Source organism: Amia ocellicauda, chromosome 17 (genome assembly GCF_036373705.1).
Source record: "Amia ocellicauda isolate fAmiCal2 chromosome 17, fAmiCal2.hap1, whole genome shotgun sequence".
NCBI classification, from domain to species: domain Eukaryota; kingdom Metazoa; phylum Chordata; class Actinopteri; order Amiiformes; family Amiidae; genus Amia; species Amia ocellicauda.
In genome coordinates this window covers 13,183,721-13,201,155 of record NC_089866.1, presented here as the reverse complement: position 1 = coordinate 13,201,155, position 17,435 = coordinate 13,183,721, and the positions used below count along the sequence as shown (strand labels likewise).

Here is a 17,435-nt window from a genome sequence, read left to right as displayed (position 1 = left end):
TGACTTTTACACTTTTTAAGAGAATAGGAGCCTCAACACAGTAACTGGAAAAGTTCAGTCCGTCTAGACACAGGTACATTCTCACACTCCCTTAATGTGATTTTCTGTCAGGATGTGATGGATGGTAACCTGCGAAGTATAGCAAGGAAGCTTCATTTGCTGCACTATCTGTTTTCACCAGTTGCACAAGAGCAACAAATATACCGAACAGGTAAAATGTCTGGAATTAATGATGCATGAAGAAGCTGGCTGGGACATTGAACATTTATTACCCCGCATTACTAATACTACATTGTTACAGACTCTGCTGAGGAAGTGGTCTCTGTTGGCAGTCTGGTGTGTCTTCCTTTACCCAAGAAAGCTGTTTGAGAGGAGATGATATGTGTGTACTATCATCTCCATCCCTCTGGGCATGACTTGGGTCTTCCAATTTTCCGTGGCCTGGGGCCGCTGTTACAGGCATGCCTCTACACAGCCTGAAACAAACTGATGTACCCTACAGACACGAGGGAGAGGGGCTGTACTTTTTCAAATCTAGGGGAGTGACTTTGGGTGTAATTTAGATTCTTACCTAGAAACTGGGCTCGGGCCTGGTGTGGGCTCAAGGCCTGGACCTGCTGCATGTGCTGAGTCACCATGTTGAGCCAGGGCTGTGGCCGCTGCTGACCGTACAGCTGAGGAGGGATGTAGTCCTGGATCTCCCGGCTAGGAGCAAGACAGAGAGGCAGGAAAAACAGCCATTAATGGAACGCCATTTCAGAAACAAGCTCCAGCAAACTGAACCTTGTTAATGTTAATACCTCAATGCTAAAAGCATGAAGAAAATATGAGAACTAGGAGGGCCACTATAATAGGATAGGAGACATCTTCACTTCTGAAGACTTTAGGCAGGGTCCTGAGTTTTACTTATTTGTATAACATTTTGTTCCAAATCCAACATTGATGACATCTGTGTCCTGCATTGCTCCCGCACTTTGGGAATCTCTCCTAACAGCAATAAGAGAACTTCAACCTGCCCTTCACTTAAAAATAGAATTAAGATCGATTATGTTCAACAATGATTGTAATTAGGTTTTGCTAAAAAGGGCCTGCAGATACTTTATGTTTACGTCTTGCTATTCAAATGTTTGTAAGATTATTTTATTGAAATTGTGGCAGCTGCAGTGGTCCTATATACATACACGGTGGGCAGGTAGATGCTGTCTTTGGCGCGGTGCTGCAGGGCCGCCAGCTTGGACACCTGCTGGAGCTGCTGCTCACTGACCCGCCCCTGAGGTATCACATTCAGCAGGGCCTTCAGGTAGTCTGGGAGAACCTAACAGGAGGACACACACATGACACAAACTCTTGAAGCTGGTGACGGGCTGCAAAACAGCAGTTTGGAATATATCATTCTTAGGATTCTTCTCTGCTCTGTTGTAAAGGTATTCAAAGTTGACCTTTATTCACCTAGAACATTACTGAAATTTGCAGCTCATGATTTTGCAAACACAAAAGTTCAAACAACAAAAAGACAAACAGACCCCTTCATGGTTTGTTTTTCTAAGTGTTTAAAATGAAGACTTTTTTGGTAATACTTTTTATTACAGTGTCAGTAATAAATGAATGGCAAATAGTTTATAAAACAGTTAGGAACCATTATTCATGTATAAGAAAACCTTTATAACATATGATGTATCATTTAGAATAAAGATTTTAAACAAAACAGTGTTTTGTCAGCTCCCAAATCACTATTTAGTTTATTTTTCTTTGGATAAATGATACATTATATCTTATAAATGTTTATTGATAATTTAATCAATTGTACTGTTTTATAAACTATTTACCAATAGTTTACTAATGACACCGTAATATAATGTGTTACCACTTTTTCTGTGTTCGTTACATTTATTTCTTATATAAAAACATCCAACGATTATTTGGCAGCCCTAGTATAGCTAGTCCTCGAAGGATTTTCTTTTTTAAATGGTAATATTAAGAGCAGTTTCAAGACACTAACTATGATGACTGGAGGCTCTGGGTTGTACCTGGTTGTAATGCATGGTGACGCAGAGCTCATTGTCGAATTTCAGCGGCTGCGCCCAAATCACTCTCCTGAACCAAAAGCTGTAGTTGCTGTCGATGTGCTCGGCCTCCGTGGCTACGTCCAGGATGTACTCTTTCTTGTTGAGTGGGCGTACGTTCTGACCTGCAGATTGGAAGTCAGCTACAGTAAAACCGCCAGTGCAGAATACATCACCTATAAAATCCAGTCAGCTATCTCAAACTCGCCTCTTGGAGGGCAGCAATGTCTTCTGGGTTTCCTTCCAGCTGGACATCTCAATTTACTTAATTAATGTAGTTAATCACAGGATTATTTGATTTTTTATACAGTTCATAAGCTTAAAAGTAATTTCAAAATGCACTACCTATAGTCTAAAGAGAAGTATTAAATCTATCCAGGTAATCAGCTAATTATACCATTTCATTAACAAGCTTGGCTGGAGAAAAAGCCAAAAAACATTTCAACTCTCCTAAAACTGATTTTGAAAATAGAATGGAACTAAAAATAAGGAAATCCCCCCCCCTTTTGGCCAAACTGAGAAACTGCATTTCTCTACCTGAAAGAGGCCTCCCCCAATCAGTAATTATTTTATATTTTGTTACACTAATCAAAGTTGGTGTCACTGTTCATGCCTGCAGCTGCCAGAGCTTCACTTACCTCTGTTAGTGACAACAAATATGGCATATTCGTCCATGGCCTCGGCTCGGTGCAGGGCCATCTCATAACACAACTCCTCGATGACATCCAGAGCAATCTGGGTGTGGGCAAAACAAACACAGATTTCAGATTTTGTCAGCTCATTTTGTTCAGCTTATGAACGTGAAAACACTCAAGACATAAACGAGAAAAGTTCTACAACATATGCTCAATTTCCTAGATTATAATTATTTTATTGACTCTTTAAAATTACCCTACAGACACAATACACTTACAGAGGTGTTATAACAGTATGAAACATGTGTCCTGGTTTAACTTTAAAAAATGTGTGTCATGTCTGATAAATTAATTTAGTGGATTTTAAATATTTCGGTTTCTCTGAACACCCAATTTTTTGTCTAATTACAATCTTCTACCTTTTCTCTTTTTTAATGCAGCCAATGCAGTAACTGTACATAGTATAGTATGTTGTCCATGCTCTGCAGGACATTTTAGGACTTAATTGTATCTTTTGAATTGCTCTCTGAGGGGACTTACCGTGCAGGTTTTGATTTTAAGGTGTCTCTCTATTCCTCCAGGAAGAAGGAATAACTGCCGCTTGGAGCTTCTCCCAGCCTGTGAGAAGAAACACAGAACTTAGAGAGGAGCCAAGTTTTCTCAATATTTTCTCATTTATTGTAACTGTGACCCAAACCTTAAGTCATCTGAACAAAAAACATTTATTTTCAACTGATCTAAGACAGTACAACACACTTATATTCAAATCCAAATCATCATATCCTGATCCAGTATGAATTCTAACTGCAACATGAAACCTCCCTGAAATTTATCTTGCTTTCTCAGGCTTTCCACAAAAGCCCCAAAACTCATCTTTGTTTTGTTTAATTTTATTTTCACCACTAAAAGAAAAGCCCAGCAGCTGCCACACAAATGTTAGACAGTGATGTGTCACTGAGGAGCGCCCAGGATGCAGCCACCCCTCTGGATTAAAGGCCACCAGATGTGTCAGTCCACATGCCTCTGATGCCCACACCATCCCAGACTGCCTAACTAAACCAGGCCTGTACACCGGTCTGATTGGGATGCTTTACAGACTGGGGAAACCAAACTAATTAAACCCGGCCTTGAGAGATCTGAAGTCCAGTAGGCTGAGTGGAATCGTCTGGGACGCTGCTGACAACAAAACCAGTAGCCACTGACACTGTACCATGCTTACTGCTGCTCTAAACCTGAAAGTGGACAGGGAGAGGGAGATTTGTTGACTGAGGAAGCTCAGTCCCAGACAGTCTCTCTGCTGGCTGGGTGCCAGCTGGCTCTTCTCCAGATTGACTTGGTTTGTGACCAGTGTTGTGTTAGTCCTTGCCTGCTCTAAGTACTGAACGCAAATGAGCCAGTCATCTAAATGTCAGAACTCTGACACTTTGGGATTGTGGGGGTGGGCAGCATGGCATCCATGCATGTGGAAAAGGCACAAGGAACCAGGGAGAGACCAAAGTGACGAACATAAAACTAATTTGCCTTCTGTTGGAAATAAAAGTGCAGGTATTTCCTGTGACCTGGTGCTATAGGGACGTGAAAGTATGTGAGATCCATAGTGGGGAACCAGTCACTGGGTGGGATGCACTGTGAGATGGTTCTTGACCATTTTGAACCAAAGCACCTTCAGGTAGTGGTTCAGCTGACACAGGTTGAGAAGAGGTTGGACTCTGTGAAGGAGCCCATTCAAAGCAAGTGAATTATCTCCTTTTCTGCAGGCCCTGCTTTAGGGACCTGTCTTAAAACTTAGAACAGATTGCACACAAGGTGTGATCAAGGAGGGCTACCCTCGTGTGCTCCAAGGCAGCATGTGCTGCAGTTGTGCGGGTCCTCCGGGGGAGCCTGTGGCCACACCGTCAGAGTGTCAGAAACTCTAATACTGTGTGATTGCATAGAGAGCTACTACAGTAGTAGCAGTGTAATCCCTTTTGAGTTGTTGGAAACAAAAGTGACATTTTGGGTTATAAAATGTCGGACTGAACTGTAACCGGAGCCAGGTGAGTATAAGTCAGCAGCAACAATACTCAGCATACACACAACAATCAAGAGAAAAAAGAGATGGTTAAGGAACACGTCCGACACACTAATAACCAACCAGCTGGGAGGTTATAGCAATGGCAGGTTGAACTGCAACTGAACCTCAGTGCGAGATCATATCTGCAATAACAACTAAGTAGCTGAAGTGCATATATATATATCTTCTATTCCTTTCTCTGTCACCCAACAGAAGAACCTACTGGCAGTTTTGACATACACCCAGGAAGCCTACCACAAGTGTGATGCAATTCCAGCTGATGATTGCTTTTTGATATTGAAAGAGATCTGTATTTTCATGAGAAATCCTATTGATAGTGACTACAGTATTAGAGTTTAAAATGCTGACTGGACACTTGTGAGTCATATCACTATACTCACCACCATGGCCTTCAGCTCCATGCCGCTGGGGAACTGGCTACGGCCTCCAAACTGGAAGGTCTTTCTCAAGTTCTGTTCACAGGCTTTTGCAATTCCTATCAACACCCAATAACAATTTAATAAATGAACACCGCACTTTTTTTGTTCCTATAATGAAAGTGTCAGTCACACTTTACCAAAATGAGAAGCAAATTCCTAATGAATTCGTGTAGGATTCAATAGTTCTTCTATGACAATGATTGGTTTAAACAAACACTTTAATTGTATAACTCAAGTTGATCGAGAAAGTTGTGTTGAGCAACAGAACCTGGCCAAATGACTTAAGTTATTCCATAACCTCAATATATAAAGTGATGTACTGTTAAAAAACACTTTGATTAATAGAAAATACTATATTCAATTTTTTAAATGAAGATCTGGTATGTTGGCAAACTGCAGGTTGTAAGTGGCTTGTGCAGCCCTGGCACAGGGAGAGGGAACGTGCCTTGGAAGTGCAGGCCCGGGCTCCTGCAGACATCCTGGAGGAACCTAAGCAGGTAGGGCTTGAGGACCTCGGAGCAGCAATAGTAGGCCGAGAGGATGTACAGCAGCCGCCAGCCCCTCTGACAGCTGTCCCTGGGGAGCACAGCACAAGACAGTCTATCATCACAGCCCCCGGCACAGACACAGCACTCACACTGACCCATTACGAACCGTCACGTCAATATGAACACTTAGCAAGCAAACACTGTCTCCTTCTGGCTCAGGGATTCACACTGACATTGTGAATACAACCCTTATCTGTCAAAACAGAGTACCCTAATGATATTTATAAAGACGCTATGAATACAAAATACCATCTGCTGCTCTGGAAGCTTGCTGACATGTTTCGAATGTTTGATTCAGTATAATGGCCCTGATGGAATGCTATTCTATAGATTGACTGAGAAAGACTGTTTCACTTTCATTTGTTCAAAAGTAAAATAAGACAATAGAGTTTATTTTTAAGGATCCTTATGAAAGCAGACTGATCAATACAGTGATCTACAGTAGAGATCTTCAACCAATGTCCTGGAGAGTCCCAATCCAGTCCGCTCTAGGAGTTAGTTATTGATCTACTAAGCTAGTCACCTGTTCAATGTACTGAAATAGGCCACGGACCTGTACTGACACCCCTCCAAAGCAAAGTCATGTGCCCAATATTATTGTCCATGGGCTAGTTTCTGTATTTCCTCAGGCCTTTTCCACTTTTACAGTGGTGTACAAGTCTAGCTTGGATGATTAATTACTGCAATTACAGTAAAGTGAAAACTGCTTACTTCTTCCACTTCTGGCTTTCCAGTTCGAATTGTCATGTTTGTTGATAGGCAAGTCTAAATGATTTATGAATGAAAACATACACCTGTCACCTGTCTCTAGCACAACTTGTTGTTTCTGCAAAACTGAAAGTGTCATAGGTTTTGAGTTGCTATCATCCTAATTATACACATTATATTATATTATTTTAATTGAATGAAATTTGAACAAAGATATTCTAACTATTGTTGGGTCTGTATTTATTTTGTTCTTTTTGTAGCCAATACAATGAGCACAACCTGATTTTGATGCACTGTTCTTGCTCCAAGAACAAAAGAAAAAAAGTTGTTCGGGGAAGAACATCTGCTTAACCAATAAACATTCAGAATATTATAACCACTGTTTTATAATTATAACACGGTTGTGTCACAAAAACAGCTTCTCTTTGTTTATGTATTAATTAACTAAAAAACATATCCATAAGAATAACAAATAAAGGTCAATAACACATTTGTAACACTATTCCTGTTTTAGCCTACTTATTTTGCATTGCTTGTAATTTTACATGGGGCAAATTCATGGTTTATATATTATAAACCCATATACTTTGGTCTCTCCAGGGACATTTATTTTTGATCACTTTTCACTTACGTTTTGGAGCTTGTGTTGGAGGTGATCTGCTTGATGACCTGGCAGTAGGCTTCATCCTTCATGAGGCTGTACTCTCCACAGTTCTGCAAAAACAGTTGCAATAAACTTTCAATGCATAATTAGGCTCCCTACTCAACATCTTTACCTAGGGGAGAAAATACCATAAACATGAACATTAAAAGTGAATTGGGTGGAGCCAACAGTGATGCCTATGACACAACACAATCTAAGAAACCTTGGCTTGGTGACTTGATTTAATGGACTGTAGTAGAAGTTTTGTTCTTTGTACAGCTGTTGTTTTCTTTTTTCTTTCTTTTATGAGCACCATTTAAGCCCATTTGTGTCTTGATATGTGACAGCATAAATGGAATTTAATTGTGAGAGCCAGTACATCTTTCAGCACAATAACACCATGAATGTGTCACAGTGCATCAAGGCGGAAACAACTGACAGCATGTGGTTTGCTCAATGTAGCAAACAACATCAGCTTCAAAAGGTGCTTCATTGTACAGGGCTCATAATTAGCTATTCAAACTGGATGGGAATCAAGCATACATGATGTGAATTAATCACGTGTTTCACTACCTTAGCAAGATTATGTAGTAATATATATAAAATATGATAATATGTCTCAGGGATTTCAGCCTGAAAGATAGCAATTCGTTTACAATGAATATACTGATCAGGGATAAGTTGATGTGGTATGCAGGAGAGGTGGTATAGGTCAGACAGTACCTTTAAAATGATGCTGATGATGTCCTGCTCAGTCTGCCCTTTCAGAGGGTAATCTCCCATGAACTTCATCACAGCTGGAAACAGGAAAGAGTTGAGAAAATGATATCTTCACATACACTGGGAGGCTTAATTGACTGATTGGCCTGCATGAGGATGCAGCACAACTTCATGTATGGTTGGCTAATCAGTCAATTATCCACCTGGACCGGCACCACACCTTTTTTAAGAGACTACAGGAGAGACACTGAGAGTTAAGAGTAACAAAGGACTGAAAGACTGGGAGTAAGAGACCCTGTTTCATGTGCCTCTTGCGGAATCCTCATCACATTGTCCAACTTGCAGTTGGCAGTGTCTGTACTATACAGCTTAACTTGCACTTTCAGGAAAGGCTTTTCTTTGTTGAGCAACTTGGGGGGCCTCTTTATTTATTAAAGCGAAACATTGATCTAATCTGACCTGTTTTAAAGCAACTGGAGAGAAAAATATGCTATTGTCAAAATGGCTTAAGTAGCAGAATATTGCTTTCAATAAACCAGATCCTAATATTTGCTACAGTTTCACAGTAGCCTAATCATTTACATTCAAATTAAAGGTGACATTTAAGTGAGAATAAGCTGCAATGCTTTTCACTCACCCAGGAAAACTTCTGCAGCAACTTTGTTCATGCTTTGATCGCTGAACTCTATTAAGGATTCTTGAATGGGAGACTATGGAGATAATAAAAGAAAATTAAACACAGGGCCAATACTTCATTTAAAAAAAAACACTGTGGAGCAATGGTTTTTGGTACACATACAAAGCGGACCACAGGGAAAATGGCATTAGACATATTACTGACACTTTGGATAGCATGAGTTGAATATTGCCCTTATAGAAATTAACATAATATAATCATGACAATCTTGCTGAGAGGAATATTCCTGTTTATCATGGGCAGCAAAAAGGTAACAAACAACAGCTGTTCACTATCCTTGGCATCGAGTGGAGACAACTAACATTATATGGGAGTCTTTATTAATTAATAAGAAATAAACAGTGACTTTAAAGTCTGCATACAACACAAAAACATTTGATAAATACCTAGAGATGCAAATATGTTAATAGCCTGTACTTGATCTTTTTATTGCAACAACATATCTGCAACATTGCAGATAGCTTTAAAATCCTGTCTTGTGTCAAAATCTCTCAGTGACCAGGGAGTCATAATCCCTAGCCCCTATGAATACAAAATAGCCTATTTCAGCTGTGTACCATGTCTTTCCATATACACAAGCAATTATATACACAAAACCCGGTCAGATTGAGTTGCCCTCTGTTTTTTTACTGACATTTTCATTAAGAACACATTAACTGATTGTAATTTAACCATGCTGCAAATATGTATTTATCATTCTCTGAATATGCCAACTTATTTTATATACACCCTGTATGTATTACCTTAAACTGCATTTCCCTGGCAAACCAAAGGCAAATTGCTCAAATCAGAAAATGGGAATGAAAATATAAATACCTGCTTTGGGGAGGCAATAACCAGATTCATTCATATGTAATTATGACAATGATTGCGACCATAAAAAAGGTTACCTTGGTATATTTCATCATTTCAGAGGGGTCCCTGGAATCCTTGCCCTTCTTGGACTTCTGCTTATAGGATTCACTGTATGAACAAAGAAGTGATCCCCCATTATTTTGCTTGAATGCAGAACCTTAAATGGATACTGAAGTGTGATGGATGCTATTGTAGTAAACAATGAACTGTACATTAAAAGGAAGTTAAGAAAACATACTACGTTTTCTTTAAATACACTTTTAACCATATACAACTTGTATAAAAATATTTATTATGTAATTTATATAATTATATTAAAGTAGATTGTTACATTATTTTATTATATATTATTAAATGGATCTATGTATTACTTATACATATTTAAATATATGTAAACATGTTGAGAAACAGTAACATTTCATGACTGACCTTTTTCTCCTCTGGGCTTCCCTAAAGTATTTCTTGGCGAATTCCACCATGTTGTATTGGCTGTCCTGCAATATCCTGTCATCAATCTCCACATCAGCGTAGTCCCCCTGGGCCTCAATGTACTCTCTACCAGCAGGGACCATCTGGACAAAACACCCAACACAGCACAGTCACAGAACATCCAATAGACTTTGTCTTTGAGCCATAAATATAAGTATTTAAGATAATTAGCTTTTTGTTTAGTTTGGGTTTAGGTGCAACAATTGGTTTAGATGTTAAAACACTAGTCCTTCTAAAGGACAATCTGTTTAGTGGTACAAAGCAATACAAACAAGGGTGTAATTGTTGTTGTTGTTTTTCTGTTTTTATGGACCGGGGGTGTCAGTAGATACTGGGGGTCTCCCAAGTGGTACCTTAATTGAGAAATAACTATAAGATAAAATATATAAAATATATAAATATATATATATATAAAATATATTAAATATATAGTTTTTTGGCAACAATTTGTGAAGTAGCAGCACAGATTATGAGAATAAGGTCCCAGACAGGACTAGACCACTAGACCCCGTCCAAACCGAAGCATGTGTCTTTTCCTACTGTATGCCTATGTTTTATCTTTTTGTAAATTAATGGCCCTGGTACATAGGTAAAGAAATAATGCATAGTGATACATCTGCACTTTCTAGATCATTTACAGCACTGAATTGAGAATGAGAAAACTGAAAAAAAGATTTCCATCGGAAGGAATAATTTCGATGGTACACAGATGGTATTTGGCATATCTCCAATTATTACACACAGAACACAGTGTGAACGGAATGCTATGGTTTGCAGATGTTTTACTTTATTTTTTGCTTGAATTTAAAAGCAGAGCCCTGAGAGGGGACAGTACCTCAGTGCTGCGGTCCAGTTCATGGGCTGCTGCTGCAGAGGCCACTGCTACAGCCACTGCCGCTGAAGCTGCCACCCGGCCCTGCTTATTCCTGGGCTCCTCCTTCCTGTCCACAGGCAGGTGAATGAAGTCGGGGGCAGCCACCGGCTGGACAAACTCCGCAGGGAAAATCCCAGAGCGACCGTGGATCGCCCCAAACTTCCAGCCTTCTCCCAAGAAACAGGCATTATTGAATATACAATATTTATCAATTAAGAAATGTTTGAAATGAAATGTAAAGTTGCAGCCAGTGAAGGTGTTCTGTAAACAATTCTGTGGATATGAATTCATTATTTTCAGAAGGATGTGGAGAATAAATGTTCAGTCTTTTGTTTCACATACATAGCTCAATCATCAATAGCATACTTGAAACTATCGGTTTTCTCTCTGTATATATTCACCATTTCCTCAATAGCAGCTTTGAGGTGAAAAACCAATAATTAATTCCATTAATTCTAACACTGATATGACTGACACTTGGGACCTGATGCGCTGTTAAACATTGGAGGAGCTCTGAAAAAGCATTAACCACTGAATAAATAAAAGGACAATTTGCACATCCAATTGAATCTGGCATAATAAGGATAACCACATAACAGTTTATAAACAGTCTATATACTATTCATATATGATGAATAACATTCTATAAATGCATTATAGTAATTACACACAGTATACACCTTAGAATACAATTCCTGGCCTGTGGGAAAGCAATGTTAAAGTACTCAAAAACAACTTGTTAAGAGACAAGATGTTATTGTCATCTGACAACAAATATCTAATCACATACTAACTCTGAGGTAAGGATGTATACCCTATTTACACATAACAGACATATTATAACAATATTAATAGCAGTTAATAACTACAACAAAGCTTTTCTATGTTGTTATTCACCATCTACTAATATGTGTACACTGTTACGTGAACTGCTATTCACGTAACCTTTAAAAGGGTAACAATTGTCAATCCTTTATGACTTGGGTTTTAGGGAGACATTTCATATTTATTCCACCTCATGAAAGCTTTATTATTATTTTGGCTTTATTATTATTTATTATATTATTTAGGTGTGACTCGGCATTTGCTTGTCTCAGATTAGGCTCTATACTGTAGAGAATATGAAGAGGAAGAGCAAAAAACACATTTCCACTGCACACCAAACTGCAACCAAAGCAATCATTGTATTCTGTTAGAAAAACAGTCTACTTGGATCTAAGACATTGGAATCAGAGGTCATAGAGGTAGTTATTTATGACAGGTAGGTAATTAAGCATATGATCCAGGGGATAAAAAAGCATTTATATTATATACTAATGTTTTCATCAGAGAAAGGCTAAAGGGTAATTAGTTAATTTTCGATGGTGCAAATGTGTTCAGGGCAATGACAAAAACAGTTATGAACAAATCAGCATTTAATAACTGAGATGCCTTGATACAAATAGGTAGGAGACTTGCGCCTAAACAACTAGCATCATTTTCTACTAGAATGCTAGGCAACTCACTTCAGCTTAACACTTCACCCTGCAATGAACAGGCAGTCACATGCTACAGCCAGCACACAGACCCACCAAAGTCAGGTGTGCCTTTCTTTAATTCCTCCAGGTTCATCACCCTCTTTCTCACAATGCAGCCGTAGCAGTGGCCTGTGAATCAGCCACAGTGTGTTAGACAGAGCAGCGGACGGGTACGGTGCACAGAGACATGGCGTCTGCACTGACCTTCCAGTGACGGTCAAAGGGGGAGGAGCTGACTGAGGTACTGCAAGAGCTTACCTGCCTCAAGGCCGTCCATTGGCTGTAAGCGGATAATGTCACCCTTGTGGAAGCTCAGCAGAGTCCTGTCATCGGTGACGTAGTTTCTCACTGCCACCACGTAGTCCGAATCCTGCAGAGGGCAAGGGGAGGATCAACTCTACTGAAGCTGAATGGGCAGCAGTGATTCTTTACTGCCCATGGCGAGGAGAAACAGAACATTAACTCATTATGCAGGAACTTGTTTAATCTCCTGATCTCTTCAGTCTTTTTGTTCCTGGCCCAAATTGCACTACTTTCAACATAATTAATTATTTCCTCTGTATAGCACTGTAACAGCATACTGAAAAGACAAAGATCTCTAAAGCATGTAGATGCCTATTTTGTTTTTCCTTTAAGATTACTCTGCCTGCAGCTCTCCAGTGTATGCCTCACCTTCTTCAGCTCTGTGATGAAGTAGTCTATCATGGTTTTGACTTGTGGAGCTTTTGAAGAGAACAGAATCAACTTCTCATTGGTCAGGTTGAACTCCAACATGTTCTTAGATGGGATTGTGACAAACATGATGTCAGTATAGCTGGAGGGAATAAAAGGGCACAGATGTTTGATTTATGACAACAAAGCTTCTGATAAACAGGTGAGGCACGACAGCTATTCAGTCTCGCAGTCCTCCACTTGCCAGGGACCTCATTAGGTAACAGGCCTTGATGGGAAAGTGTGTGTTGTGAAATACCACATACGTGCTGAACAGAAAGGCTTTTATGTGTCCTACAAGCCAGAGTAGAGGAGACAATAATAATAATAATAATAATAATAATAATAATAATAATAATAATAATAATAATACAAAACTAAAAAAAAATAGCTCTGTATATTCCTATCTAATGTCTGCTATTTCAAATATTGTCCAATTTATATCAGAAAAACAAACCTGATGACTGAAAATGCTATAATTTACTGTATAATTTATTCCTTGTCTGGCTGCTAGTTTTATATGACACTGGGTATGTTAGTAGTGTGATGACATGTGGTCCAGCTGGTCTATGGACTGATGCTCTTGTTCTTGCAGGCCTGCAGTACTAAGACTGTAGACCAGCATGCAAGAGTCAGTTTACCTGTAGGGCCGGAGGACTCGGAAATGCTCTGGGGAAGAGGCACTGCTCTTCACCATCTTCAGCAGTTTGATCCCTCTGTGTGACACTGCCAGGATCTGCACCCCCGTACCCACACTGCCCTGCAACACACACACACACACACCATCAGAAGCCCAAGAGAGACAATACAGTATTTTCTAATTAGCAGGATTACTCAGAGTTAATATTAATATATTAATATATGTTAATATATACCAAATAAACATTAATAAGTCAGTACATCTGGGCTGACACAAGCTGTGTTGTTCTTCTTCTTGCATTTTCATATCTCCATTATATTTTTATGGTTGCCTTGCTATGTCCACAGATTGAATAATTTCTTATACAGTGAGGGAAAAAAGTATTTGATCCCCTGCTGATTTTGTACGTTTGCCCACTGACAAAGAAATGATCAGTCTATAATTTTAATGGTAGGTGTATTTTAACAGTGAGAGACAGAATAACAACAAAAAAATCCAGAAAAACGCATTTCAAAAAAGTTATACATTGATTTGCATGTTAATGAGGGAAATAAGTATTTGACCCCTTCGACTTAGTACTTGGTGGCAAAACCCTTGTTGGCAATCACAGAGGTCAGACGTTTCTTGTAGTTGGCCACCAGGTGTGCACACATCTCAGGAGGGATTTTGTCCCACTCCTCTTTGCAGATCTCCAAGTTATTAAGGTTTCGAGGCTGACGTTTGGCAACTCGAACCTTCAGCTCCCTCCACAGATTTTCTATGGGATTAAGGTCTGGAGACTGGCTAGGCCACTCCAGGACCTTAATGTGCTTCTTTTTGAGCCACTCCTTTGTTGCCTTGGCTGTGTGTTTTGGGTCATTGTCATGCTGGAATACCCATCCACGACCCATTTTCAATGCCCTGGCTGAGGGAAGGAGGTTCTCACCCAAGATTTGACAGTACATGGCCCCGTCCATCGTCCCTTTGATGCGGTGCAGTTGTCCTGTCCCCGATTTTGGTCTCATCTGACCACAACACTTTCACCCAGTTCTCCTCTGAATCATTCAGATGTTCATTGGCAAACTTCAGACGGGCCTGTACATGTGCTTTCTTGAGCAGGGGGACCTTGCAGGCGCTGCATGATTTCAGTCCTTCACGGCATAGTGTGTTACCAATTGTTTTCTTGGTGACTATGGTCCCAGCTGCCTTGAGATCATTAACAAGATCCTCCCATGTAGTTCTGGGCTGATTCCTCACCGTTCTCATGATCATTGAAACTCCACGAGGTGAGATCTTGCATGGAGCCCCAGACAGAGGGAGACTGACAGTTGTTTTGTGTTTCTTCCATTTGCGAATAATCGCACCAACTGTTGTCACCTTCTCACCAAGCTGCTTGGCGATGGTCTTGTAGCCCATTCCAGCCTTGTGTAGGTCTACAATCTTGTCCCTGACATCCTTGGACAGCTCTTTGGTCTTGGCCATGGTGGAGAGTTTGGAATCTGATTGATTGATTGCTTCTGTGGACAGGTGTCTTTTATACAGGTAACGAGCTGAGATTAGGAGCAGTCCCTTTAAGAGAGTGCTCCTAATCTCAGCTCGTCACCTGTATAAAAGACAACTGGGAGCCAGAAATCTTGCTGATTGATAGGGGATCAAATACTTATTTCCCTCATTAACATGCAAATCAATTTATAACTTATTTGAAATGCGTTTTTCTGGATTTTTGTGTTGTTATTCTGTCTCTCACTGTTAAAATACACCTACCATTAAAATTATAGACAGATCATTTCTTTGTCAGTGGGCAAATGTACAAAATCAGCAGGGGATCAAATACTTTTTTCCCTCACTGTATATAGAAAACATATTTAAGAGAAGACAGTTTCTGTCCCAGTGCCCAACATAACATAACTTCACAGGAACACATATGAAAGAAGGTTCTATTTTTTTTCTTGAAAATTGCTAAATATTGTCCTCTTGTATACGCTGCCCATTTGAAGTAAGTAACCGTTAATCAGTTTGTCTTATCGCTATGACCCTAGTATTAACCGGAGAAAGATGCAGATAGATGTGTCCTTGATAACATGCAGACAGTTGAGCTATAGCATTGTAGAGTGAACTAATGCAACTCTGATAACTCTGTGGAGCTCATGGGTGTCTGGTAAACCAGGGGTTACTGTTGTGTATCAAGCCCAGATACAGCTGGAGGTAATCCCAGTAACTGTCCACAAACATGAGGCACAGATCTAAAGATATAATATGATAATGTGCCTTGGTCTGCTTAGAAAGATTGAATTTGGGAATTGCACACAATCTTGTCCAAATTGCTTACCTTTGTCTGGGTACATTTTTTTTGGCAAGGATTAATTTTGATCTTGTGATCACCATGATCTAAACTGAAACCAGCAGTGGTTCACAGTGCTACATGCTGTCTGTCTGCCCCGTCTACATTACTCCCAAGGACCATGTTCTAATTGAAGCCGTTGCATTGCGAGATCTTGCGATTGTAAAATAAAACACTGGATAAGGTAGTCAGTAATCAGTCACAGGCTAACACTCACGGTAGCTGGGAAGAGGCGTGAGAAGTAAATGTCCCAGGAGTCTCTGGCTGCTGTGACGATCTTCTTCTTCACGCTCTCGTCCTTCACAGCAGAGCTCAGCTCCACCTGGTGCTCCACTGAGACACAAACAACCAACACAAACACCGGCTTAACACTCTGTCACTAATATTCACACTCTTCATTTGAATCAGTGATTTGTTTAGTTCAATAAATATTGGTCACTAAACTATAGTTATTTATCAATCATTTCACAGTTTGCTGAACATTAATACAGTCTATAGAAAACTCTAAACATCCCTGTTGACTGAGTGCGTGAAATTTGAACTTTCCACTCCATTGGTGTCAAAAGAATATGATGTTGTCTCCAAAGAAAGTACTTACCAAACAGCCCCTTCATTTTCAGTCTCTCCTCCTTTGTAATTCGAATACATGCATCTGAGAAAGTATCGTTGACAATCTGGAATGAAATAAAGCAACAACAGGCTTTCAGTGCTGAACAACATAACTGGAAAAATGGGAGCACACTAGATTAATATTTGTATTTTTAAATTTGGAATTTATAAAAACACACTGTAAAAAATAACTATATTCACCAGTTAATTACTGTATTCATTACTGTGATGTTATTACCATACATTACTGTAAATTTCCTGGATTTATAAGACATTCATTGTGTCTGTGTGTATGGGTGTGTGTGTGTGCTGCCCTGAGATTGGCTCACCTTGACCTTGAATGGAGGTCTATACAGATTGAAGAGCCAAGCTAGAGTAATGTAGGGAGATCAAATGCATCTTTCACTGACAACACAGAAGGCTCACAAATGCCAAGCAAGCTGGATGCGTTGCTGTTGCACACAAAGCTTAGGAAGCCCTTGCTGGATTGAGCCCACCCAACACTAGGCCAATCTGTGCAACCACTTGGTGAATTCTAGTCAGTCACTGCAGAACCAGTAAAGCTATCACTACCCAATCCAATCTGGGTTGGTTTTAATTTTTGTGTCACTTGGGAGACCAACATTGATTTACAAACTGCAGTCTTCATTAGTAACTCAAGTAAGTCACACTCTTTAAAATAAAAAGATAAAAGTTGCATATGGTGTCTGTAAACATAACACAGTGTGTATAAACATACCTGCTTAAAAATGAGATCCAGCACTAATGGATTGTTAAAGCTATCTTTAGGATAGAAAACCTAGAAAAATATAAAATAGAAAGATTGGAAAAACATTATTGTGATGGCATCACTTAATGCAGTCAATTCATGGAATTTGATGCAGACAAAATTAAAGAGAAGATGCTAGTTGCA

At 39.6% G+C, this 17,435-nt stretch overlaps 1 protein-coding gene across 1 annotated transcript in view; it reads right to left on the bottom strand.

Annotated features, from left to right (window-relative positions):
* myo15aa (myosin XVAa) overlaps positions 1-17,435 on the bottom strand; it is an 83,139-nt gene that overhangs the window by 6,427 nt on the left and 59,277 nt on the right. Inside the window, exons 43-61 of the mRNA XM_066689194.1 lie at positions 17,262-17,321; positions 16,512-16,587; positions 16,131-16,246; positions 13,595-13,713; positions 12,915-13,056; positions 12,501-12,612; positions 10,687-10,892; positions 9,792-9,934; positions 9,398-9,470; positions 8,448-8,520; positions 7,814-7,887; positions 7,079-7,161; positions 5,637-5,767; positions 5,153-5,247; positions 3,239-3,316; positions 2,702-2,798; positions 2,028-2,188; positions 1,182-1,315; positions 572-705 (exon numbers count right to left, since the gene is read on the bottom strand). Of these exons, the coding sequence (XP_066545291.1) occupies positions 572-705; positions 1,182-1,315; positions 2,028-2,188; positions 2,702-2,798; positions 3,239-3,316; positions 5,153-5,247; positions 5,637-5,767; positions 7,079-7,161; positions 7,814-7,887; positions 8,448-8,520; positions 9,398-9,470; positions 9,792-9,934; positions 10,687-10,892; positions 12,501-12,612; positions 12,915-13,056; positions 13,595-13,713; positions 16,131-16,246; positions 16,512-16,587; positions 17,262-17,321 (2,107 nt within the window). The remainder of the gene's footprint in view (positions 1-571; positions 706-1,181; positions 1,316-2,027; positions 2,189-2,701; positions 2,799-3,238; positions 3,317-5,152; positions 5,248-5,636; positions 5,768-7,078; positions 7,162-7,813; positions 7,888-8,447; positions 8,521-9,397; positions 9,471-9,791; positions 9,935-10,686; positions 10,893-12,500; positions 12,613-12,914; positions 13,057-13,594; positions 13,714-16,130; positions 16,247-16,511; positions 16,588-17,261; positions 17,322-17,435) is intronic.